General features: G+C 44.3%; 1 protein-coding gene across 5 annotated transcripts in view; it reads left to right on the top strand.

Moving 5' to 3' along the window:
• SYNRG (synergin, gamma) overlaps positions 1-25929 on the top strand; it is a 38460-nt gene extending 12531 nt beyond the window's left edge. For 3 of the 5 annotated variants that reach the window (XM_017821570.1, XM_017821568.1, XM_017821566.1), the window contains 13 exons: positions 261-527; positions 1309-1445; positions 3999-4117; positions 4291-4353; positions 6229-7185; positions 15007-15606; positions 15964-16127; positions 16841-16894; positions 17637-17733; positions 18012-18160; positions 20860-20970; positions 21543-21578; positions 22567-25929. In XM_017821570.1, the coding sequence (XP_017677059.1) occupies positions 261-527; positions 1309-1445; positions 3999-4117; positions 4291-4353; positions 6229-7185; positions 15007-15606; positions 15964-16127; positions 16841-16894; positions 17637-17733; positions 18012-18160; positions 20860-20970; positions 21543-21578; positions 22567-22698 (2886 nt within the window). In that variant the 3' untranslated portion in view covers positions 22699-25929. The remainder of the gene's footprint in view (positions 1-260; positions 528-1308; positions 1446-3998; positions 4118-4290; positions 4354-6228; positions 7186-15006; positions 15607-15963; positions 16128-16840; positions 16895-17636; positions 17734-18011; positions 18161-20859; positions 20971-21542; positions 21579-22566) is intronic. The other 2 variants (XM_017821571.1, XM_017821567.1) reach the window with 1 other exon arrangement.
• The last annotated feature ends 975 nt before the right edge of the window (positions 25930-26904 follow it).

Here is a 26904-nt window from a genome sequence, read left to right as displayed (position 1 = left end):
ACTGGAAGCTTGACCAGTACCCTGCTCTGCCTTCAGTACCACAAGCTGGAAACTCGAAGCGAGAACACAACGTGCCCTGTTGTCAGCACTGCACGTGTAACTGGTGCCTGTGGAACTGGTGCCTGTGAACTGGTGCCTGTGGAAGTGGTGCCTGTGGAAGTGGTGCCTGTGGAACTGGTGCCTGTGGAACTGGTGCCTGTGGAACTGGTGCCTGTGTAACTGGTGTCTGTGTAACTGGTGTGTGCTCGTTGCCTTTGCAGAGAGGAATTCCTGCAGTGAGTCCCGACGTGCTGAACCAGTTTCCCGCTGCGCCCGTTCCCACCCTGTCCGGGTTCCCCGTGGCCCTGCCCGCGGTGAGCCAGCCCCCGCTGCTGCCCCCGGCCCCGCCAGGCTCCGTGCCCTCCGTGCCCCTCGGCATCGGGCCCCCCGTGATGGGCATGGGCATCCCAGCACCAGCGCCAGCTCCGGCGGGAGCAGCTGCAGCTCAGCCTTCCGGAGCCTTCCTGCCCTCCTACCCGCCCGGCCAGGTGAGCCCGCTCCCCCTTCCTGGAAAACCCCCCTTCCTGGGAAAGGGAATTAGCCTGGAGCTGCTAAACCTACATGGTGACAACAGGCTTTGAGCAACTGGCAGAAAGCAGAGCTGAAATCTAACACGTGACGTCTGAAAACGTGAAGCTGTGCCGTGAAAATGTTCTTTCGTTTTTTCAGTTTCTCTCTGGTGGCATTAGGGCAGGCCCAGAAGCATTCTCCGTTACAAAGGGGATTTTGGTTCTAGTTAGGATTTTGTAATGCACATGAAATAGAATTTTCGTTTCAGCTACCCAACAGACTCTAATAGCTGGTAAAATAAGGGTTTTCAGGAGAAGCTGAGAACTCTGAAAGCCTTTGGTTTGCAAAGGTAAATCACAGCGGGGGGGGATAAATTTCGCTGTTCACAAATACGGTTCATCCCTCAGAAAACATCTCCTGTGGTGCTTTTGCTGTGTGATTGATTTGAAATTATTGATTGATTTAAATTATTAATATTTGCCTTTACTAAAAGATGACATGGCTATGATCAGTAACACATTTACTGTGAAAGGAGTAGAGTTCCTTATTCACCTGTTCTTCGTGCTTGCTCCCTGTAAACCCTGTACACCTGGTGTGTGTTTGAGTTGGGTGAGGTGCAGGCAGAGTGGAAATAGTGCTAATGCTGAAAAATTCTTTTCCTTCCTTCTTTCCTCTTGATCACACTGCTCTGAGCTGCTTTCATGCTATATGACAACTGCAAAAGCCAACAGCATAGCAATTTACTTGTTTGTAATTCAGGTAGTAAAACCAGAAGATGATGACTTCCAGGAGTTTCAAGATGCTTCAAAGTCTGGCTCCCTGGATGATTCTTTCACTGATTTCCAAGGGGATGTAGCTGGTTCCTCCAAAGCAGCCAGTTCCCAGCACCGGAGCAGGTACCATCTTTGATTTCCACCCCTGCTGTATTTTAGAACTCTTTTAAGAAATGAAATGTTTTCCTCCTTTGTGGGGACCTTTCTAGCCTGTAATTTTCGTCCGTCACCTGACTTCTACTCTGACAGTTTCTTTTGAAGGTTGTTACAGCTGCAATTAGACTTCCTGAATCAAAAATGGCATTTGATGTGCCATAGGTGGTTGATTTTTCTTTAGCATTCCAGTCATCTTGCTGAGGTCAATTGGGTTTACAAGGTTTGGATGTAGGTTTTCAGGGGTTTATGGTCCTGCACAGGCAATTGAAAGTTACTTCCCACTGTGCATCCAGGGGAAAATCTTGTATCAAGCTGTTCAGGAAGAATACCCTGGGACAGAGGAGTTCTGCATCCAGTATTGTGAACTCCCATTACAAGTAGGACCCCTCTAAAGCAGGAAAGTGTTCTTGGAGTTGATAGAAACCATTTCCTGACATCAAGGTCTTTTCTTCAGGCCCTGAATATGGACCCCAAAATTCATGTAAAGAACACAACATTGTACTCTTAAATGCCTGAGAACTCCAGTGGACAGAGGGGTTATTTCTGTCATTTCTCTGTCCAATGCTTAAACTTTTGATACCTGACTATAAATCTCAACTGAAATCTCATTCAGAGTCCAGCAGTTCTGGCTTTTCCTTATGGGAGACTGCCAAGATGTAACTCCAGATCAGGCAAATTTGGAATAACAAAATAAGTAAGCATGTGTCCTCCCTTTGAGAGTTTACAATTAATCTTTCAAAGTCTACAAAGAGTACAGAATTTCAGCATTCTTTCCTTTGGCTGCTCATGGCAAACTTTTATGCAGCTCCCAGGTGTCTGACTGTAGACAGACACACTTTCTGTGTATGAACTGACTGTTCTTAGTGGCAAACAGAAGTAGGATTTCCAGGTGAGCACTGGTTAGCAGGTGCTTCCTCACAAGTGACATCAAATGGGGATGCTCAGCAAGATTGTTCTGTTACACCGACAAATGGTTTCTGTGTAAGAAAAGTTAATTTTGCTGATGGCACAGAACCCTGGAATCGTTTGGGTTGGAGGGGACTGTAAAGATCATCCAGTTCCCACCCCCTGCCATGGGCAGGGACACCTTCCACTATCCCAAGTTGCTCCAAGCCCCGTCCAGCCTGGCCTTGAACTCTTCCAGGGATGGGTCAGTCAATGCCACGTGGATCTGAAGATGCTGTTTCAAGTATATCTTACGTTAGGTGTCATTTTGCCACTAAAGCTGATCTGTTACTGAAAGTTTTGACAGAAAACTGTCTGTAAATTGCACAATGGGAAGTAGGGGATCATAAAAAAAAAAAATTTCAAAAGTGGTGTTTCTTTTTCACTGCAGCAGTTCTCTTTATTCGGCTGTGAAAGCGTTCAGTTTTGAACAAAATGTTACAATGAGCTATAATCTAATTGCTTATGGAGCTTTATTTAAAAAAAAAACCATCTGTGGAGTACAGCTGATTAACCATTCCATTTGCCAAGATTGCATATCTAATAGCCTGCTTTGCAGGGATGGGAAATTTAATTATATTACCATAAGCTCTATTTTTTTTTGCCATTGCACTGTCTGTCTGCAAGCACCACAGACCAGCACCAGCACGTGTGTGCAAGTGCTGCAGTTTGTGTGTTGCTTGGAGGCTGCTGATAAGGAGATTTAAATGTCTCTGGAAAGATTCTTGCTCCAGGCTGAAGAACACCATAGAAATTCATTCAGGTTTTCAATGTGAATGACACAAACTAGAGGTAAAATGAATCATTCATATGTAAAGGATGTTGTTGTGCAGAGCTGCCAAGGTCTGATAAGGGGGCTTGTGTGGAGGGCAAGCAAAGCTCTCCCAGAACAGCTCCTAAATCTTCCAGCAGTTGCTAACATGGTGTTAGGTTGTTATGGCAGTTTTACTGTAAGAAGTAGGGTGTGTTTATGCAAAAAGACTTGACTGTGGAACTGTGGATTAATCCTTATTTTGCTGACTAGATACCTGCCTGAACTCACTGATTGGCACTGACATAAATTCCAAGTTCTCCTTTCATTTTTTACAGTGGTCCCGCTTTATTCTCTTAATTTTGCAATATGTAGTGAAATATAAGCAAAATCAGATAAGCTGAAAGTATGGAGCTGTCAAAATCTTGTGCAGTTTTAGCTCTTTACTGTATCTAGTTCCATCAGGGAGAATTTTCAAAAGGCATGAATTAACCAGCAGTGATTCCTGGGATATGTCTGTGTGCTTGTTCTCTCTCAGGCTGTGAATTCCTGTGGTGTCCTGGAGTATTTTGTCCATGTTTTGACAGAAATTAAAATCAAGAATGGTGTAAATTGACTTCTGGCCTAAAAAAAATATGAGATAAAGTTGGGAATTCACCCAGCTGAGGTTGTTCACATCAGGTTCTGGACTAAGCACTCATTAGGGCAGGAGTTTATGACCAAATTGTGTAGCCATAATAAGAGGCTCCTTTAAATAAAACCTGGAAATGTAGATTTCCTGTGGAGGAATTAAGGAACTTTGCTTTTATCTCTTTTGTTTTCAGTGTTCCTTCCTTACTAATGCCACTCCCAGGTAATAAGCCGCTCTCACCAGCTGATAAATACGCTGTGTTTAAAGGAATGGCAGCTGAGAAGCCTTCTGAGACTGCAGCTGCTTTTGGAGGTAAAAGGACAAATGCACAACCACTGCGAGCAATTTATTGTAGTATTTCATATATCTTATTTTTGGCGTTGATAAGATATTAATATTTAAAAACTAGAGCAATTAATATAAAATTTACTGTGTGAATTCCTAGTATATGTATGCAAATGTCTTTCTTTTCTCCTGTTCTCCAGATGGAGGGGACAAGTACAGCGCTTTCCGGGAGTTAGAGCAGCCAGCAGAGAGCAAATATTTAGGTAAGCACTGGGGGTTTTACATATTTCCATTATAATTTTTAGCATTTCTCTGTATGAGCTGCAGAATTTCCTTTGCTGGAATTCTAAAATAACGGTGCTTCTGCTTCCCTGAGCAACTTATCAGGAAGTATCCTGAAAAAACCAGATCCTATTGGAACAATCTGCTAGTTGTATTTCTGGAAGATTGGCACCTCTTCTGGGTGCTCCCGAGTTTTATTTTAAAGTAATGATATGGTTGGAATTTGCTTTAATAAGGAGTCATAAGTTTCTGAAACTCCTGTGATGTTTTGTGAGGTTCTCGTGCTCAGAACCTCTTGAGGATTAAATGCAATGACATGGAATAACATTTGATCTCATCCTGTACATGTTCTAAAATGTACAAAATTCCTGTGTTTGCCTGCTGCCCAGGTCTGACCACTCTTAACCCTTTCACCAGCTCACATTTCTAATGGGAAGCTTTGCAATTCATCAGTAAGTTTAGTTTGCTGTGCTGTTGTAGTTTTGATCAATGAGTAGCAATTTCAGGAATATTTATATTGTTGCTGAGCCAAGTGAATTGGTTTGGGGGGGAGGGACAATGGAAGAATAGGTCAGATGTAACTGTGGTACTTTACTACCATTATGGAGAGTATTCCTTTAAGTCTTTGTTTAAAATTCGGTTAAACTACTTCAAAGTGTGACACTGTGTGGTAGCTAAACGATTAAATGTTAATGGTGTACTTCTGAAGTAGAAAAAATCTGTCTATTGGACACTTGTCTTAAAGTAAGCATCATTACTTTAAAATTACAAGTAGTCCAAGTATGTACATGCTGGTGAATGGGTTAAACTAGTCAGTGTTTTCGAGTTTGAAAGAAACTGCTTTATAAAAAAATATTTGTGTACGAACAGGAAGAAACTTAGAAAATTAGCACACCAAAATATTTAATGTAAATTCAATGGAAACATTGGTAGCTAATGTTTAATCAGGTTTAAATTATAATCCTTGCGTAGCACGAGCTTGCATTCAGTAGGGAGCTGAGCTGGAGGTCAGCACTGGTGATTAACTGTGCTCACTTTCCTGGGAGAGCCTGTCCCAGGCTCTGAGTAAAACTGGGATCAGCCTTGGCAGAGGCTGGAAGGGCCTGGTTGTGTTGCAGTTCCCTGATCACTTGTCACTGTGGATGTTCAGGTGAATGTGGCAGAAAACAGGATTGGTTAGAACATTTTTAAGCTCTTTTCTGTCGGGGCTGTGTCTCTCCCAGCCCTTGGATTCCCCACCATGCCCAGTGGGACAGGCTGGCTGCCTTGTGGAAGTGAGCTTTTCCAAAAGTACCCGCAGGCACCAGGCACACCAGGCTGGTCTCTCCCGTGTTCCCCTTCCAGCCCATCACCAGGGTGGTTTTTATCTCAGCCCTCTGCAGGTGCTCCATGAGGAAACTGCAATATTTCAGAGGGAGGAAGGGAGGAATTGCTTCTGTAAGGAAGCAAATACTGTACTGGTATAAGTGAAATTCAAAATTACATTCATTGCTTGGCAAACACGAGAAGGATGAGGCAGGGAAAAGAACTTGAGTGGAAGCCGAGTAAGACAACGTTGATCACCTTCTGAAACTGTTTGTCATGGTGTGTTTTGATATTAACTCAGTGTAAAGGGAACTTACTATGACTTCAAGAATTAAGTGTTTGCTGGAGTGGATATTGGAATTGCTGACCTTGACACTTGTGTGGCTCATGGAAGTTGAGTTTGCAGTTCTGTGTGCATTCTGAGGTCTTTAATTTAAATAGTTTGCATAAAAACTTCTGACATTGCATGAAATAATTTGCTTGCTTGCATGGTGTGAGTATGATGTATTTGTTGCTGCAGTGTTTCACTGTTGTTTTCCCCCTGTTTGCAGTCCCAGGAGATAACCTTGCAGAGTTCAAGCCCGCAGGAGTCGATGATGGTTTCACAGATTTCAAAACCGCTGACAGTGTCTCACCATTAGAGCCACCCACAAAAGACAAAACCTTCCCTGCACCCTTCCCTCCTCTGCCTGCTCAGCCAAAACAGCAAACACAAGCCAAGACCCCTTTGAATCTGGCAGACTTGGATCTCTTTTCCTCTCCTGGAGAAAACAAGCAGCCATCCTTTCCACCCGCATTTAACACCTCAAAACCGGGCTCCTTTCCCCCACCGCCCCTTCCAGCCACCACTGCCCAGCCAGCACCCAGCAAAACTTCCAGCTTAGCTGACGACTTTGGAGAGTTCAACCTTTTTGGGGAATTTTCTAACGGCGCATCAGCCAGTGGACAAGATGACTTTGCAGACTTTATGGCTTTCAACAACAGCGGCGGGTTTGCCGAGCAAAAACCGGATGACAAATACAATGCACTTAAGCTGGAGGCCGGTCCTGTTCCTCAGGCTGGCTCGTCTGCCAGCACAGCGAAGGGTGGGCAGAGTTCTGCCACCACTGCTACGCCCACCAAATATGACATCTTCAAACAGCTGTCTCTGGAAGGCTCCGGAGGGGGCTTCGAGGAGGCGAAGGACAGCGCGCTCTCCTCGGTGAAGAGCGACGATGATTTTGCTGACTTCCACTCCAACAAGTTTTCTTCCACGGGCAGCAGCGTGGATAAGTCACTGGTGGACAAAGTGGCAGCTTTCAAGCAGGCCAAAGAAGACTCTGCTTCGGTGAAATCCCTGGATCTGCCGTCCATCGGCGGCAGCAGCGTGGGCAAGGAGGATTCCGAAGACGCGCTGTCTGTTCAGTTTGACATGAAACTGGCTGATGTGGGAGGAGATCTTAAGCATGTCATGTCTGATAGCTCTTTGGATTTGCCAACAGTTAGTGGCCAGCATCCACCAGCAGCAGGTGAGGAACTGGTTAGATTGCTCTGGTAGCAGAGGTGGTGGAGGTGTCGTGTTCTCTGTGCTCAATTACAGTATTATGCACTCGTCTTTCAGTGGTGGAAGACCCTCAGTGTGTGTCCCCACCAGCCAACGGCCCCTCAGCAGGGCAGCGATTAGTGTTTGTCCTAGAAGACTATAAATAGAACAGTTTGAACTCCAGGTCAATTTATTTTTGAGATTTGACAACATCATACTGGTACCTGTTTGCTATTGGCACTTGAGGGACTCAAGTGGAAAATATTCTAATGCAAACAGTGTCATTCCATTTCTATCAGCAGGATGATGGCAGAGTCTCACTTTAATCTTGGTTTCCACAAAGCATTTGGCTCGGGGGCTTCCCAAGGGTCGGCAGAACACTCATTTGGGCTGTTAATGAGGCTCTGACTAATCACCAGCACTGGTGTATTCCCCTTATTGTGGGGCTCAGTCAGTGTAGCCAAGCTTTTGCAGGACTGCAGGTAGAGTATTTCATAGACCTTTTAGTGTTAAATCCCTCATAGGAATCATTGTGCCAAGGGGCTCTAAGTGCTGGTCTCGTGATTGGGAACTCTGGGACCTAAATTTAAACCATGGGACTTCTGCTTTATCAGGTTTCCACCTGCTTGAATTTCCCTTTATGACATCATTCCTGAGGGAGTGAACTGACCATCCGATCTGACCACATATCACAAAACAGATTTCCCAAGTGTCCTGCTTTTTCTTTTCATATATACATAGGAGATAAGCTGTAGTTAAATGTTCTGTGGCCTTCAACAACATGGGAACCATTACTGTGTTCTAGAACAAGTTTTATGCAGTCAAAGGCTTTTCTGAGCAGGGGAACATACAAACTGTAAATCTAAAAGCTCTTACTGCAAGAATTGGTTATTTCCACATGAAATATTTCTTCCATTTTTTGCAGATTTGGGTAGAGAAAAATATACAGTACTGTAATTTTGCATTATATGATATTTTTAAGTAGGGGTGAGAATTAAGTTGGCAATTTTGAGGTGGAAGATGCTCTCTAACAGGGTACAAAATATCAGGAATAATTTATTAGCAAAGACATTTAATTTTCATATTACTGCTTGGGAAAATTCCAAGTTGAGTGAGCTGTCAAAACGTAGCACCTACAGTGTATTCTTGAATGTTTACTTTGGGTTTGAAAGCACTTTTTCCTAATATTTTTCTAGCCTCTTTTAGTGGTAGTTTGACTTCTGTAGCTCTTTACAGGACGTGAGCTTTTGCCACAGCAATCCGTGATGAATAATTGCCATTTGTGGCAGGAAAAGCCTTTTTTTGGTTTGTTTAAGGGGGTTAGCCCTTCATGTGCTTGTTGCTAAACTTTTGAACTCTGAAGTAAGTATTAATTAGAAGCTATTTTTATTAAACAAGTCTGTATCCTCCTATGGTGCCAAGCTAGATGTTACTCCACAGGGAGGGTTTTGCTCCTTTTAACTCTCTGGATTTCGTAGCAGAACGTGCTCTGGACAATCTGCTACGAGCACCCCTGTGCTCCCCTGTTCCTTTCTGTGTGTTTGGTGCATTTCAAGCTGTGAACTGCTGATGGTCAAGTCCTTTTTTTTTTATTATTTTTTTTATTTTTTTCCAGTTTACATGACGTTAAAAAGCAGATTTATTTTTTCCCCCCCCCTCATAATTTCCTTCGATCCGTAAATCTAATGTCAAAGAGGGACAGTTACCCCTTTGTCACCTCGCTGCTGGGAAACGGGAGACTAGTCCTTGGGAGCTGCATTTCTGCAAGCCCTGTGTCCCAGCTGCAGTGGAACAGCAGCAGGGCAGAGGTGCTGAGAGGTGGTCTGGCTGTCTGACATCCCCACACAGAGCTGTTTGTCCCCTGGCTGGGAGATTCCACCCTGGTAGAGCTTCCAGGTATGGGCAGGTAGGTGCTTACGCTGGGAATTAGGAAGAAATCCTTGAGGTGCTTCCCGTGCAACATCCTTTGGCCTCTGAGGGATGAAAGGTTCCCAGCTTTGCTCTCTCCAAGAGGGATACAGTCTCTTTAAACTTTGCTCTAACTCTGTGTGGAAGGTAGAGGATACTAATGTTGCCTGATTTCTCTTGCATTTACTCCATATAACCCTTTGACCACTGGCTGCATGTTATTAGTTTGAACCAGGCTGCTGCTTTCCTACCAAATTTCGTTTCCCTCTGAGTCGAAAGCATTTTAATTAGCACCTCCTCATGTTGGATGGACCTGATCTGCCCTTCCTGCAGCGAGAGCCCTTCCTGGCCGGGCGCTCCCAAAGGGTTATTCTGCTGCACTGACACACCTGTAAAGTACCTTTTCCTCTGGCATTACTGGAGATCTCTGTATATTTTAAATCGACTTCAGGTTTTTTTGCTGCTTTTTCTAATGTCTAATTTCAACTAAACATTTCCTGTGTGAATGTGCCTTTTCAGATCTGCTTTGATATCTCTCTTCTGCAAGTATTGACCTGCATGCTTTACTCTGATACCACCCTTCGAGCTCCTCTGTATCACTATCTTTTGTGATCTGTAAGTCCTGCTGTGTTAATAAATATTATCTTGGCATATTTTCAAAACGTGGGGATGTGTGTGATTTGTTGCAAACCAGCAATGTATCTCTTTTTCTTCAAAAATACAAAGTTTAAAGTTCTGGTATCCCCTTAAGCTAGTGGGTGCCTTTCTCTTGCAGAGCAGAGTGTGGGTGAGCTTCTGTCTCCTCTTCCAAAGCTTTGACCTCGCTTCCTGTGACCTTCTGAAACTTTACATATCAGCCTAAATAATATTTTTCAAAAGAGCAATGTTTGAAAGGGATTGAGTAGAGAAAATGTGTGATGGCAGGGTTTTTTCTGTGAGTTGGAACTGGAAAACTGTGTTGCTCCCTAGACCTTTATGAGTAGAGGCCAATTAAATAATATTCAGATATTTCTTTAGCTAGTCTAAAGTGAGTTAATCAGAGCCCCAAAGTAAACACCCTGCTCCCTTTTTCCATTTTGGGAGTCCTGCCTTCTAAATATCAGAACATTCAGACATGAATGACAGCTGCCAATTTGTGGCCTGTAATTATGTCACTTCAAATTCTTCCAAATCCTGGGCCACTGGCAGCTTAGGATTAACATTAAATTAGCAGACAAGGTAAAAAGCTGAAAATAATTGAGATGTGGAATAAAGTTAAAATGTTGTGGGGTGTTGGGGTTGCCACAAGAGCAAAAACCAGACCAGGAAGCAGAATGTGGCTTTTCTTTACACTGAGCTTGAGAGACTTTAAAAGAAAAAGGATAAAAAAAACCAAAAAAAAAACCACAACGGCCCTCTTTGATTCTGGAGATCAGCAGGTCACGCCCAGCCCTAAAGCTTTTTAAACCAGAGCTTTGAACATAAACCTGACACCTAATTCTGCAGGGCCTGAGCTGTTTGTATTTGTTCAGCTAATCACACCTGGAGGAGGGAGAGTAACCTTCAAGACTGCATTTATTGCATTTTTGTCCAGACTTGACAGTCAGATTCACTCCCTTGCTCTCATTTAAGTTAATTCTGTAAACAGAAGAGCTTTTCCACCCGGATTTATCCCGGGAAGGTCTCTGACACGTTTGCCATGGCCTTCCCAAGGGCACAGGGGCAGCAGCTGCCTTGGGCCTCTGTGGGACTGAGCTCCCAGTGTGAGCTCAGGGGGCTTTATTTTGCTGTGAAACGTTGTTTGTCGTGATAATTTAAAAATAACTAGCAAATCCTGTAATTCCATAAGGTTTGGAGGCTTTTCTGTTTCCTGAATTTTCATTTATTTTACAGTCAGCATTCTTGATGGTTTCCACCTTAGCTACTCCCATTCTGTAGGGAAAGGAAATGGGAATAATTCCCTTATTATCAGCTGTTCCGGACTCCCCCAGCTGAGAAGTGGGCTTTGGATTTTTGTGGTTGCTGGCAGGCAAGACACCCTTGGCAGTGGTGCACACAACTCCGTATTCTTCCAGTGTCATCCCAGCTTTACCAGGCAGACCCTCTGGAAGTGGTGAGGAGGTGGTGCCTGTCTCCATCCAGGCCCTGGATTGTTGCTCAGGCTGCAGGTGATGTTCCCAGGGTAACAGGATTGCTGCTGTTCCACTGGGAGCAGAACTGCCACCGCCTGCGTCACCCTAACAACCAAAACAGGGCACAGGAGTTACAGGAAATTCATCAGGGTCTAACAGACACTGAAATATAAAAACCTGAAACTCTCCTATGCTGCTTAAAATCACTAAATTTATTCCAGTCCTCTGGAATTGTCTTTTTCACTGTTCTTCAGACGATCACTAATGCTGTCAGGGGTTTTCCTTGGATGATTAAGCTGTTGACATTGAAGGCTCCAGCTTGTAAATGGCCTCCAGGCACAACTTAATCCTTGGTAGTTGGAATAAATTATTGTAGTTGGCTCAAGTCAGGGATGGCGAGTTTTCCTGTCTGTGAGATAACACTGGGAAACAGGATTTTAATTGTATTTCATCCTCTCAGGCTCATACAGGTTGTAGCTGGTCCCAGGTGATGATTGGGCAGGTTGGACTTCGGGGTTGGGAGTTCAAACTGGATGGAGAATTGGATGGAAAATAAATGGTAAATATTCCAAAAAATAAATGGTAAATATTCCAAAAAATAAATGGTAAATATTCCAAACCTTTCAGTTTGGAAGAAATACTGATTGGGTTTGGTTTTAACTTTACAAAAAACCAGTGTGTCCCCAAAATGAAAAATTTTCGTAAAAGTTTGAATGGATTTAGTCTTTGCTCTTTTTTTTTTTTTTTTTGGATAAAATTTGATGCTTCTCATGAGTTCAGATCCTGTTCTTACTCCTGTCCTCCAGGAGGAAAGGGGATTGCTCCGTAGCCTCTGTCTTGCCCAAGTGTGATGCTTAGTTAGAAGTCATTAATTTTTCCCCTTACTTAATCATCTCTTGCTTTGCAAAAAGTATTACTGATAGGCATTCATACTTAAAAATATTAAATATTTAAATTTTTTCACCAGCAAAACAGAGCTTTTATTACATCATAGGCTAAAGCTGCCACATTGTAACCAGAGCCCACACCTATCTATGCTCTTTACGGAAAAAGCTGTTGGAGGAGCAGCTCTTAATTCTGTTTAATAAACCAATCTTTGTGTCAATAATGAAGATACTCACTCCACAAAGAGTTCTCGGGGCTCAGCAAGAATTGCTGTGCACATATGAGCTGCTGCTTCACTTATTAGTGGTGGCCACTGCTCTGGAACCTGTCGGGGGTAAAACTCCTCCTCGTTAGGCAGCAAATGTACCAAGAGCTCAGAGGATCCTTTTGCTTTGCCATAGCTGTGACAAAGGGGAAGATTTTACTTCCTCTCTTCAGAAACCTCCAACCTGTGGCAAATGATTCTCTGAAGTGCAGCACATGGCACAGCAAAATGGTGGGTTTTTCTCCAGTAAAATTCTTCCCAAAGTGAGTTTACCTGGGATTATGGACAGTTCCATATTCTTATTTTTCATACTTTTCCCTAAATTGTTTTCAAACTGCTTAAGCTGTAAACACTTGCAGCTCTGAACACAGTGCTTTTCCTGTAATATAATACTCTTAGGGAAGTTTATTCACCAGAGCAATCCTACTGGAACTATCCAGGTAGATCAAATGCACAGAATTGGACCATTACATTTCACCTCAGCCCTCCCAGCTCTGCAGAGGTTTTGTGTCTGCCCGAATTCATGGAGACAATCTTGCATCTTAGTTTGTGAATAATTAAACTGTTCTGCCTTCCCTGCCGTGACCTATTGATTGCAGGCGAGTTCAGGATTCTCCCCGGAGCCTGCTGCTGGTCCTGCCTGTCCCTGAGCCAGGATGGGATCAGGAATGCACTGACCTGCTCCTTTAGGATGTGTTTGCAGCTCAGAATCTTACCAGTTATCAAAGGAATAATTCACGACAGGACGTGAGTGTGCAGGTCCTCACAGTGGGATCATCACTCTTCCCTTTCATTCCCAGGGAACACTGGAACAATAGCAATGCTCAAATCTTTGCTGGGCTTTGGAGTCAACACAAATTGGAAAAGAAAAAGAGGTTGCCTGGTAGCCGGTGGTATTTCCAAGATCCCAGGATTAATTACAGTTGGCTGACATGTCGGAGGTGCTTCTGGCTCTCTCTTTCATGCAAAGCTTTCATTTCCCTTCTTTAAACAAAAACTCGAGAGCACAAGATGTGGTTTGTGGTGATAAATCACCGATCCCCCTCCTGTCGGCTCCTTTCACCTCGGAGCCTCCTTTCTGTGCAGCTCTGCTGTGAGCAGGTGATTTCATCTCTCCTCTGTTTACCTTCTGCTTCTCTGCACATTTAATATTCAAGTGGCACTTTGAAATCTTGCTGTCTGTGTGCAAGGGGCTCGGTTTGGATTTGTGATGCTGTTGTGGGCAAATTGGCAGCTGCAGGAAGACCCTCGGGAAGAGCTGATGGATGACACACAGTGCCTGGCTGACCCATTAAACTCCATCATTATATTGTATATTTGTTAGATTTTTCATTAGCAATGTATGTGGGTCATGCCTGGGAAGCAGCCTGAAGCCTGGCCTGCTCTGCCCTTCCAGTGAAATGAATAAACCAAGGCAGAAGTGGTTTGTTAAAATGGTTTAATCCTCAGGCTGGTGTGGCTGGACCGAATAAAGAGGGCAGCTGGGAAGTCAGCTTGTTCCCACCCTGGCTCTATTAAACCCAAGTGTGCCAGACCACGGTGTTTATCCCCAGAATCTCAGCCCAAGCAACACTCAGAGAATAATACATTTTGTGGTTGGGGTTTGCTTTACCTCGAGCCCGCTGGACCCCGGGCGCTGTGCAGCCGGATGTCTAATCCAAACTGACAATTGGTAACGCTGGAAAACAAATGCCAAATGTAGGATAGGAGGGTTGGTTTGTTGTTTGGTTTTTGGTTTTTTTTAATGCTTTAATGAAAACTGCCCAGCCCCTGGCTCTGTGCCTTCACTGGGGATCAATCTCAGTGTGAAGGTGAAAGATCAGTGGGGTGGGAGCAGCAGAGCCCCCGGGCACTGCAGGCTCTTTCTGACCCCTGCCTGTGGCAGGGAGAAGAACCTATTGGCCCATGTAATCACCAGGTGAGTATAAATGTTTGGAGCTTTCTGCAAAATAATTGGATTTTCTCTAGACTTAGCTTTTACAAACTGTTTATTCAGTTAAAACATGATCTTCCCAATATCCCTGTCAGTCCTGGCACCTGGAAGTTGGACGAGTCGGCCATGCAGCGCTGCAGGAGCTCTGATAAGCTTAAACAGGATTTCTAGTTTTTTTAGATTCTTACAGCACATTTTTATGTTATTTGTATCAAAGCAGGAATGTAAAATTAAGGTGTATTAATACTTTATCAGAGGTATGGAAAAGTCAGCTCAGTCTTCTGTGTGGCTGGGTTTGATAAGATGAAATAACGTGTTAAGATGTTTGAGTTGTAACATTTATATTTTGATTGTAGATCCTGCAGCCAGGAAACTGAACTGGTGATCTGTGCAGCCTGGACTGGCCAGAAACTTTGATTTTATTTTTTTAGTGGTTCTGCACTACCTGTAGTAGGATGGTGACTTTGAGACAGCATTCAGATGTCAAGGCTTACTTTTATTAAACTGAGAGATTTTTGTGTTAAATGGTCAGGTATTTTTCAGATTGTTTTTTGTGCAAACTTTAGTTCGAGCCTCACCAGAACAAGAACCCGTGGGTTTGTTCTCCCAGTTCTTTCAGCCCCTGGGCGAGTTGTTTTTGTGGAGAGCGTGGAGGGTTGAGCGTTTGAACTTCGGCTTCTAATTGTGGGGGTTTGTTTCTCTCAGATATCGATGACTTAAAATGTGCCCCATTTGGAAGCTGCACCAGTGGCTCTGCAGTCAGCAGCCTGGCGAGCTCCGACTGGTCCGACAGGGACGACGTCCAGCAGGGCAAGAGGCTCTCCTGCTTCGCCCAGCCCTCGGGGAGCGGATCCTCCGCGGCCACTTCTGTCCTCCAGAAGAAGGAGACCTTGTTTGGCAGCTCAGAAAACATCACCATGACAACAGTTTCCAAAGTGACAACCTTTTCCAGCGAGGATGCCTTACAGGATGTTTCCTTTGCAGCCTTTGCAAACTTTAAAGACTCCGGACCAATCTCCGGCGGGCCGAGCGACGATGACATCGCAGACTTCGGGGATTTTGCAAGACCTTCCTCGGAAGCTCAGGGTGCAGCAGCAGCTGACACAGCCCAGGAGGCAGATTTCCTGGCTGGCGGCGTCTCCTCTGAGCTGCGGAGGGAATCCACAGATGACTTTGGGGAATTCCAAAGCGAGAAGCCAAAAATCAGCAAGTTTGACTTCTTGGTGGCGACTTCCCAAGGCAAGGTGAAATCCAGTGAAGAGATGATCAGGAGCGAGCTGGCTACCTTTGACCTGTCTGTGCAAGGTAAGCCTGCCCAGGGTGGAGGAAGCTCATGATGGGTCTGCTCATCAAAGGCTAATTTTCCTAATTGAATTATAAAATTGGCTAATGGGGATTGTTCCAGAGGCTGCTGGAAGTGACCTTAATCTTCTTGTTGATTTCTGTGGCATTTGGAGCGGGTCTTTTTCTAGAAGAAAAGCATTTGTTGTGCCAAAAAACTGTAAGAATTGGAAGACTGGGGAAATTTATACCAGTCACTGAGTAAACAGAAGGATTTGTTCTTCCGGAGGAGTGGGACAACCCTTGGTGCCACTTCGTGCATTTTAAATACCCTGTGATTTGTGAGTAAAGGAGTAAGTTGTTTATAACCTGACTTTTTAGGGTCTCATAAAAGGAGCCTCAGCCTGGGTGACAGGGAGATAAGTCGCTCCTCACCTTTGCCAGCCCTGGAACAGCCGTTCAGGGATCGGTCGAACACTCTGAGCGAGAAGCCGGCACTGCCCGTCATCAGAGACAAGTACAAGGACCTGACTGGGGAGGTCGAGGTAAGGAATTACCTGGAACACAAGTGACATCATCAGGGTGATCTCAAGGCTGTTCTGTATCCAGTTTCTTGGCACTTCAGCTGTTTGAACTTGGGGTGTGATTCTAAGGTGGCGTCTGGGTAAAGTTGGATGTTGTGAGTGGAAACAGCTCTTAATGGAAGTTTCTTCTCTCCTGTCTTTGAAAGTCCTGTGAAGTGGGAAAATGCTGTTGTCTGAAACACAGAATCACTTGACCTTGCAGCCTAAGCTTATAACTGGAAATTAGTTACAATTTAAATCTAATCCCAGCTTTGGCACAGAGACCATTTGCTTTGGGAAATGGCATCACTTTTTGGCTGCATGGTACTTATTTCTCTTGCTCATCCTGAGAAGGGATGGGAAAAGGACTCAGATTAAATTCTGCTAATCCCCATCTCTAGAACAGCAGACTGTGACAAACGTGTCAGGAGGAGGTATGTGCAATGAAACTTTTTACTCATATATATGTTTTTCCTTTTGAAACTAGTTCTGATTCCCAGAAATCAAATTTTAGAGTTCAGGTGCAAAGAGGATGCTGAAAGAATGGGGGGAAATTAAGAATAGATATTAAAAGTTCACGTGGCTGACCTGCAAATAGTCTTTTTAAATACCTTTCTGCTGCGTGTCTGTTGTGTCAGAGAAAGGGAAATAAATGTGTGCAGGAGTAAGACTCAGCCTGTCCTTTCTTTCCCCAGGAAAGCGAGAGGTATGCCTATGAGTGGCAGAGGTGCCTGGAGAGTGCCCTGCAGGTAAGTATGTCACCTCCTCCTCCTGCAAATCCTTCCCTCATCCCTGCAGGAACCACCTCACTCGGTGTTTAAGACCAACAGGCAGAGGAAGGGTGGGAATCAGCCCTGGGAATTACAATTTTAAGCCCAAAAGCTGTCACCCAGCAGCAGCAGCAGCGTCACCTCCTCAGCTCAACGCCCTACACTAATCTCCCTGTCACTGGGGATTAGTTTGGCTTTCCCCTAAAGGTTCCAGCTCACTAGTTAGTGGAGTGTTTCTGGGTTTTGGTGCCCAGTACTGTGTTGTTCAGAGCACTGGTACCAGTGTCTGGCTCCCCAGGAGTTCCTGAGGAACAGGTTTGTTTCTGTGCTGTGCCGAGGGACCATTTGTTTGCTGCTAACAAGTGTCAGATATTTCACAGCTAGATCAGCTCTCCTTAAAATTCCTTCTTTGCATTTGAGTATTAGACAGCCCAAACTGTGAATGCTGTTGCTAAACTAGATAGCAAGGCATGCATGCTCTTAAAACTCTTATTTTGTAATCAAAATACTGTGGGAAATACATTAAGGTTTTAAATGTTCATCCTTTCCCCTGATCTTCTTACAGCAGGAGTGTATAAAAACATGGGATGGAGTGTGGCAAGCATTTCTTATTTAATTTGCCTCTTTTTTTGTATAACAGTTTCTGCTGGGGACAATCTTGTTCATAATGATTATTTAAAGGTAGAAAACCCCATCATTTTATGAAATTCATTTCTACCAGGTCATAAAGAAAGCAAACGACACCTTAAATGGAATAAGTAGCTCATCTGTTTGCACTGAAGTTATCCAGTCTGCCCAAGGCATGGAATATTTACTGGGTATGTTTTAATTTTCCATGTGTTTTACATTGAAAGTTCTTCTCTTAAAAACAGGAATATACAATCAGTCTTCCCAAAATAGCATTGTTTTTTTAACTTAATCTTTTGCCTGCACCTAAATAATGAATAACTGTTCTGCTAAATAAATGTACCTCCTGCTTTGAACTAACCCTCCATACCCACCTCTCCTGTGCCATCCCTATTTTTGCCATTTCTGAGTTAAAGTTCTGGCATCCAGTGAATTCTTTGCAATCCTTCCCCGTGTTTTACATCCACAGGGGTTGTGGAAGTCTACAGAGTGACAAAGAGAGTGGAACTGGGCATCAAAGCAACTGCTGTTTGCAGTGAGAAACTCCAGCAGCTGCTGAAGGATATTGATAAAGTGTGGAACAACCTGATCAGCTTCATGTCACTCGCTGCTTTAACGGTAAGACCAAAAATAAGCTGCCTGGTTACTAAAAGAAATGTCATAATTGTACTTAAAGTGACTTCACGGGGTGTCCTAACTTTACAGTTTGTGGTTTTTTTCTCTTGCAAGATGGAAATGCACTTATTTGTGAAATCCAGTTTAAAACTCTCGAAGAAAACTGTTATTTATGTACAAATAATGGTCTTATTTAGTATCTTAATGATTGAGGTGATATCCTGTCTGTGGACATTTCCAGTAAGGAAAATTTAATAAAATTCAAATAAGCAATTTTATGAAGCCAGAATAACATGGACATAACTTGTTGGGTTTTTTTAATATCCCTGCAATTAGTTTTAATGCTCACACTTCCAGAGCACACAGTGTAGCAACACAGGAATAACTAAACCGTTTTTCCCCTCTCTGCATTTGGAAATGCCCGAGTTTGTTTTGGTTCCTGCTAGGGACTAAGTTGCTTTTCCTCTCCTGAACTGCCAGGAAAAGCTCCATTGCTCCCTGACAGGAGAGCTTTGGACATCCCTGGGTGAGTGTGACAGGCAGAGATGGTCTGAGGGGGGGCAGGAGCATCCCATGGGACGGGTCTGCAGGGGACCTGGGGAGGAGAGGGGCACAGTGGGGCTGAGAACACACACAGACAGAGGGCAGGAGAATCACTCTGCCATTAAATGCCTTGGGGGGTTTTGAGTATTTGTGTAGCAGGAAATACAATTGCAAAATGACTTTCTTTAACCACGGTAAAACCCGTATTTTTAGGTAATTATCTGTCTGTGTTGCTCGATATTGACTTGCATAATGGCTCCCTTTAACTCCTGAGGAGCCTTTAACTCTGACTCAGTATCAGCACATCCCATCAAGCACCACTGAGCACATCATTACCATGGGTAGCTTTGCACTGAGCAGTTTAATTTGTGGCTTCTTCCTTGCACTGCAGCTGCTGCCACAAAAGGGTTTTTGCTTCCCAGTAAACAATCATTTATAAGTAAGGCCTGGAATACTCGGTTTCTGCTTGAAATATCCACATCCAGCTCTCTGTCATTCCCTTCAAAGCAGGTATTGTAAATGGTCAGCCCCTTTTTACACACCTTTTGCACATTTTAAACCTCCCCAGGTATTTTGGTGATGTCCTGTGATGCACTGAGCCTGTCCTAGGAAATTTATACTCTCAATCTCCTGCTGCTCGACAGAGCAAGGTGATGGACCTGGATGCATCTGTTGAACTTCTTGTTGTTGATAGTACCAATCTCAGAAGGTGTCAGGATCTTCTCCTGATTTAAACAGGTGGATTAAAACATAGTTCTTAAAGTGCTTTTCCTTGGAAGATTACAGGGATTACCTGGAAGTCCAAAGCTTGGCCACGTGTTCTCTGAGCCTCAGCAGCTCCTGGCTGGTAACTCCAGCTACATTTTAAGCACATTAACTGCTCCTATGGACACGCAGTCCCTCTGAAGTTATCTGAGAAGCAGGGACTCCTGGCTCCTATAATTCTCCAGATCACCCCTTTTTCTGCTTCTCTTCCCCACGGGGCCCATTGGAAGGGGTGGAACCCACACCTCCTTCCCTGGCGTTGCAGTCACGGATCCCAAATGATGCAGAGGTGCCAATTAACTGGAGAGAAGTATTCCAGCTCCAAGGCATGTGCTTGGAAAGGTTAATTTTGTCTTTTAAAGGATTTTGTTACAAGGTAATTATGTACAGGCTTGTGGTTTTTCACAGCAAATTGCAGGATGACCTTCTCATTTGCTTCACTCATGCATTTGGTAAACAAATATTAGAGTGCCTTTATTAATTTGATTGATCTACTTAGAGATTAAAGGGTGTTTTTTTCAGGATTCAGTTATTCTCCAGCCATTCAGCGGGGCAGCGTGAGCAGCATAACCAGAGTGTGGATTAACAGACACATGTCCTGGGATCTCACCATTTTTTTAAGCTTCTTGCACTTCTAGTCATTGTTTTTATTTGCACGACTATTTTCATGCAAAATTTGGATGGTTTTTTACTGCCCTTATGCAAAGTCTTAACTGATCATTTATCCCATGGCTGAAATCTGAGGTTGAGTACTGGAAAAGTGACTGTGTTAATTTATTATTTCCAGACTTATTCTCCCATCCTTTGCCTCTCTTTAACCTGAGCTTTGTGTATGGCTGGTGACCTGAACTCTGTGCTTTGGCTAAACTTAATATCCCGTTTTGTACTGCTCTGCCATACTGTAGGTTAAAAAAAACCAACAAAACCAATAACAACTGCCCTTTTTTGCTCAGGCAGTAACAGACTCCAGGACAATAAGCCCTGCAGCAGCCACCTCTCCAGTGCTGCTGTGAGAGCAGAGCTGGCTGTGCCTCCCTCCCACAGCTGCACAAATACCTGCTGATCCACTGTTTGCCTTCCTCCAGCTCCCAGCTCGGAGCAGCCTGGGCTCCTTCCCCTTTTGATGTGGGAATGTGCAGCTGAAGAATTCCTTCCTTTGTAGTCACAGCCTTTCTCAAGAGTTTTGAGTGTTATAAATTAGTGCTGCTGGAGATGGCAAACCCATCCTAATGGCTTTGATTGAACCCCACAGCAGCTGATGAGGGAATGCACCACATCACCCCTGCCATGCTGCTGTGACACTGTGGCTCTTGCTACTCAGTAATTTTTCTCCTGATGTCTGAAACTTCTTCAGTTACTGCAAATGCCTAAATTTTGTTGTCTCGTTTCTTTAGCCAGATGAAAACTCCCTGGATTTCTCTTCCTGCATGCTGCGCCCTGGGATTAAAAATGCCCAGGATCTGGCCTGTGGAGTGTGTCTCCTAAACGTGGATTCCAGAAGTAAAGTAAGTGTTATGGTTAAACTCCTTTGTAATTACAGTCTGGACTTGCATTTATGGAATCCCAGAATGGTTTGGGTTGGCAGGGAACCTTAAAGCTTATCCCTTTCTACCCCCTGCCATGGGCAGGGACACCTTCCACTACTACCCTGTGTTGCTCCAAACCTGGTCCAGCCTGGCCTTGGACACTTCCAGGGATGGGTGTGTTGAAAAAATTTTCATGGCTATAATTTGTAAATGGCAGAGGGCAAAGCAGACTCTGACCTATAGATGGGGCTCACATAAAATCCTATAATCAGTGTCCTGTATTCCTTGGGCTTTGGTGTGACACAGCCGTGGAGAAAGGGTTAAATTGTTCATAATTGGGGAAGAAACAGGGAGATTAATATTTAAAAAGTATATATTTTTTTTAACAAATGAAAATTTTTTTAATGGCTTTTCCTCATGAAATGGGTCACCAGAGGGGACTGTTGCCATTAGCAGAGCTGGGAGGGACTCCCAGGACACGTGCAGAGTTGTGCCAACCCGTTAACAATACTGGCACTTTTCCTGACTTTTTGGTTTCAACATCATTTCAGAAAGAAGAGAAACCTGTGGAAGAGCTTCCTAAAAAAGTATGAATCTGTAAAAAAACATTCTTTCTGGACTCATTCTTAGCTGAGTGTGGAAGGCTGAACTGCTGACTGGCTCTCAGCTGTCATTCTCAGTTGTACCAATCATTAATCCTCCTCCTCCAGTCATTTTTTGTGACCGTTAACACTTGATCTGATCAACTAACATGCTCCAGAGCCTCCCCTTTGTCTCGTCTGCATGCCTGTACTTGTGACCAGCTTTCTGGTTTTGTGGTCTTCCTGTTGTGTGGTAGAAAATCCCCTGCAGTGAGTTTCTGAATCTGTGTGTCTGTGGCAGAAGAGGGGGGATCTTAGGGGTTTTGTGCTAGAAATACTGACTTTTGGCTATATGTAGCAGGCAGTGGCATTTTTAGAAATGTCTGCAGGAAATCCAGGGTGTGGGGAGCAGGGCTGGGATATTTTTTTAAATAGGGAGCTGTGAAGCATTGGAAAATATCTCCTAGCAACAAACACTGAGGTGGTTTCAGCTTGTTCATGGCTTCACATGCTCTGCTCAGAGGCTCCTATTGTAAAGCAGCTTCAATTAACAGGAGGAAGTAGATCAAATTCAACCTGAAATAACACTAATAGCAGGAATTGCACCTGCCTAACTCACAGCAGAACTGGAGCCAGGGAAATAAATGCAGGAGCCGTGTGCTGGCAGGCAGGACAAGCCTCACCTCGTTAGGGATTCGGAGCAGAAGTAGAAGATGCATAAAATGAGGTGAGTTAGTTGCCAGGGGTCAGGGCAGGCACTGTGGTAATCACAGGGCTCCCTCCAGGCAGGTGTGAGTTGGCTCAGGTGTGATGGCTGAAGGTTTTGCCCACCTGTAACTCAAATAAAACACAGTTTATGGGGTGTTGTGCTCAGGGGAGGGTCCTGCCACGCTGTGCCATTCCAGGGTGATACCTGTGCTGTGTCCATTTTCCACTCCAGTTTTAGATCCTGGAGTAGCTCAGACTGTCACACTCCTTTCAATTCTTCTTTCAGGCCTTTAATTCCGAGACAGATAACTTTAAGCTGGCCTATGGAGGGCACCAGTACCATGCCAGCTGTGCCAACTTCTGGATCAACTGTGTGGAGCCCAAACCTCCAGGTCTCATCCTGCCAGACCTGCTCTGAAAGCAGCTGCACTGAAGGTGGAGCTTTGGGTCTAACAATGCAGGACTTGGGGTAACTGGTGGGGTGGAGTAAGTGGAGAGGCTGGAGTTGGGCTCAGGATTTGAAATGTTTGGGGTTGAGTTTTGGACTGTAACAGGTTAAAGCCACTGCCATGGACAGTGAAGAATTCATTTGAAATGGCCACGGGTTCAGAAATAACCAGAAAAAAATGTAGTATGGCAAAAAAAAAGTGGCATTTCAGACTTTCTCAACATGAAAACATTTTATTCTGTGTAAAAGCAGCCTGGTAGCCACCATAAACCTGGGAGAAGCTGGCACTGAGCCTCCCAAAGAACCTGGAACCTGGGCTGATTTGCATAGAAGTGACCACTTAAGTACTTGGAGTCTGTATTTGTAAGCAGATCTTCTCTTTAACGTGTTTGGGATATGGACCATGATGTTGTTCTTCAAATATTTGCTGCTGTGATATCACAGCACATGAGTCACAGCAGGCAAAATGAATTATGGACTCCAAGGAATGAGACTGGAGGGCTGCTGTGGATTTACACCTCCAGTGCTCTGTGCTGGGAGTTGTTCTGTGTGCAGAACTGGTTGGTGCTGGGGGATAAGGACTGGAAAACTGTTGAAATTTTCCCTGTAATATCTGGATTCTGTAGTACAGGCAGCTGGAGTTTAAAACTTGCAGCTTTGTTGTAAATACAGATAAACTTCCCTGGAGCTGTCCTGAACTCCAGGTGTGATTTATGTTTCTCCTGACCCTTTGGTAGCTGTGTGGCTGCAGCTCTGGTGAAAACTGGACTCTGCTGATGCAGCACATCTGCTCCTGTGTAGATACTTTCCCTTTTTTGGATGTTGAGATGCTTTTCCTGATGGGATGCCTGTGTGTGGCTCGTGCAGTCTGGTGCTACCTGTAGTAACGTGTTTCTGTGACTCAGAGCTGGCAGCACGAGGTGGCCCTTGGCTCCTGTGACAGGGAGTGGGATTTAACACCCAAAGGGATTTAACACTGGAAGCTGGGGGTCTTAGCAAGCTGTTGTTTGGGGCAGGGCGTTGTCTCCCTGCTGGTTTGTGGTTTATGGCAGGTACTCACCTCTCTGAATAGGAGGTTTGTATTATTTTGTCACAAAATGTTACCTGTAACACCTAAAGTACCTGATTCTTCCTTCAGATCCAATATCCAGGGGACAGTGCAGTGCTATTACAGGATTTCAAACCAAGTGGGAGCTTCACTGCATTATCCAGTCTGGGTCTGCAGGGAATGCAGTGGGGTGTAAATCCATTGGGTACAACTTTCTCCTTAATTCTTTGACTTAAATTCCTCAGATCTCTCCCTTCTCCCCAGAGATATCAACAGCTTTTCCAAGTTAATCTTGCCTCCATTATAAGTACCTGACACTGGCCTGTGGTTATTTGGCGAAGCAGAGATCGCAGTGAGGAAAACGATGCTTTGTATTTAAAAAACAAACAAGCTTAGTTATACTAAACTATTAATTAGCCCAAATGAAAGAATCTTGGCTCGGAGGTGTCTGGCTCCTCATTTACACCAATTACAGTAAATCTTGCAGCCTCAAATTAACTCATTCACAAAATAAAGCAACGTGTGCCTCCAGTCGCAAACTCCGGCTAATCCAGCAGCAGATTTTCCACGGTGTGACAGGGACTGCCCACATCCTTTCCCTTGGCTAGATGGGATTTTTTTTTCCCCCCTAATTAAAAGAGGATACCACAAATAAGAGGCCACAGTGTGAAACTTAAATCACCAGCTGTGTTGTCACAGAAGCATTTCTCAGTGGTGGTTTTCCTGTGCTTGTTACCAGGTCAGTCCCCTCCCTGAGCTGTGTCCGTCGTGTCTTTTGGCCCATAAAAATAAGGAATGGGTGTTTGTGATTCCAATTGCAGCAGAGCTCACTGAGGGATGACACTGCTGCTCTCCTGCTCCCACGGAAGGGACAGCACAGGCACCATCCCTGCCTCTGTGGAAGCAGGAAGTGTTCTGTTCCCAACACCTTCCTGTCGTGGGACAGGAATGTTTGCATGGAGATCCCCCCATAAAGGCACTGCAGAGCGAGGATCAGCTCCCTGATCCCAGCCATCCCAGTGACTCACTGGAGCATCCTCTCGGATGTTGCTGCCAGCCAAAGCCCAGTGTCCTTCCAAGCTGTATCCAAGGTGACAGGATTGTCCCAGCCCACCTTTCCCCACCCCTCCTGTGCAGGGGCACCTGGACATGCTGCCTTTGCTTTGGCTCTGTGCAATTTCAGACCTGTGACTCCTTTTCCTGCATGGATTCTGCCACTGGAAAAGAGAAACGGGATTTTTCTTTGGTTTTTTAATGTCTGTGTTTTCTGGAGCTGCCTTGGAAAGTGGGTACCTGTGGAAAGTGGGTTTTCTGTCTCTTTCTGTATATTTGGAGTTCTAAGGGATTATTAGCCTGGTTATTTAATGTATTTATGGCTTTTCCCCATTGTATCCCTGGTGCTTCCACGCTGTGACCATGGTGGCAGCTTTTCCCTGGTGCTGGGAGTGCTGGGGGCTGCTCCAGCCCCTTCCCTGCCCCTCCATCTCCGTGCGTGGGTGTGAATTCCTGGGTACCTGCCCACCTCAGAGGTCACCTGTGGCCTGGGAATTGTCACCTCATGCACTGACCATTCCAGTGTCTTTCCCTCCCTGGCAGCAGCTTTTCTTTACTGGGTTTGGTCTCAGCAGCTCCTTCCCTGAAGTCTGTGCAGGGTTTGTGAGTGAGTGACGTTCAGGCTCAGGTGGAGCAGGAGCTCATGGAAACCCTCGGAATGCTCAGAGTTCCTCAGCTACATTGGGAATTAATTAAACTTGAAGCAAAACCTGCCTTTCCAATAAAAGCTGCTGTTGTACAAACTGCTGCTTCGGGTTTATTTTTAATTTTGGACCTGCATTTAATTCCAGTTCTCAGCGTTAAAATATGAATGTCGTAATTCTGTGAAGTGATCAGAAAACTTCACTTTATATTGTAATTCTTCTCCTGCCCTCTGGGCAAACATTATTTCTCTTCCAGAAGTGGTTTTGTGATTATTAGTCAGAGCTGTTTGGGTTTGTTCTATGCTGGAGTCACTGCTGGTATTTTAAATCCCATGAGAATAAGTGTTATTAATTGACTTTAGTACCTTGTTTACTCCCTTGATTCCTGCAATGATTTATAAATCCTGTGTTGAGATTCAAACCTTGTGTTCAATAAAGAGCTCGTTTTGTATCTGACCAGCCTGGGAAGCTGAAATATTTATATCATAATGTAAGTGAAACCTGCTTTGTGGCTGGGATGTGGAAAGTGCCTCACCAAATACTGAAAACTATGAAATATTTTTTAAGCAATTAAGACATCATTTGGAAAAGCCCCTGGGGAGCAGGAAGAGGGATGTTCCCCTCAAATCCAGTGGGTGTGCTCGCAGCAATCCAAGCTGAGCTGTGGCTCTCTCTCTTCTTTGGTTTCTATAGATTTAAGGATGGAAAAAAATGGATTTTGAGGGGGAAAACACTCATACAAAATCTTTTTTGTTGGAGTGAACACAAGAGGAGCTTTTGCAAAGAAATACCCACAAGCATTAACACTGTAATATAACCTTGAATGGGGATTTCAGGTGAATTCTTTGTTTCCTGATGTGCTTTATTAGGCAATTTCCTTTTTTTATAGGTCTAAGTTTCCCTTGTGTTTAAAAATCAGCCTTTGGTGCCTTCTTGGCTGAACATCAGCATTTTCCCTCCCCTCAGTACTCAGGCAGTGGAATTATGGAATAATTCACAGCGGAGAATTTCTACCTTCAGTTTTTACATAAAAAATACTGTTAAATTACACAGTGACCACTTTTTGGGTAAGGTTTGATTTTGTGAGCAGATCTGAGTTTTTAGTTATTTTTTTCCCCCTTAAAATGTAATGTATTGGAATGTCTCCAAATTAACAATTAATCTTGATTTTTACTCTCTAGTTCCTTTCTTACCATTTCCCTGGCTGCAGTTTTAATTCATGATTAAAACAGGGAGATGAGTAAAATTCATTTTTTTAAGTGGACATCAGTCTCCTGTGTCTGTCACTGGAACTGGGACACAGCCATGGAACCTGAACTGGGAGCAGCTGATGGCAAACCTCGCCTTTATTTCAGTGGGACAAAACTCATCTGGGAAAAGCAGGAGGAAAACTCTCCTGTCCTCGTGGTGGTGAAAGACACCAAGATCCCT

This window comes from Lepidothrix coronata, unplaced genomic scaffold, assembly GCF_001604755.1.
Source record: "Lepidothrix coronata isolate B3197 unplaced genomic scaffold, Lepidothrix_coronata-1.0 Scaffold91, whole genome shotgun sequence".
NCBI lineage: Eukaryota > Metazoa > Chordata > Aves > Passeriformes > Pipridae > Lepidothrix > Lepidothrix coronata.
The sequence above is the reverse complement of the archived record's forward strand: the minus strand, read 5'-3'. Positions and strand labels throughout refer to the sequence as shown.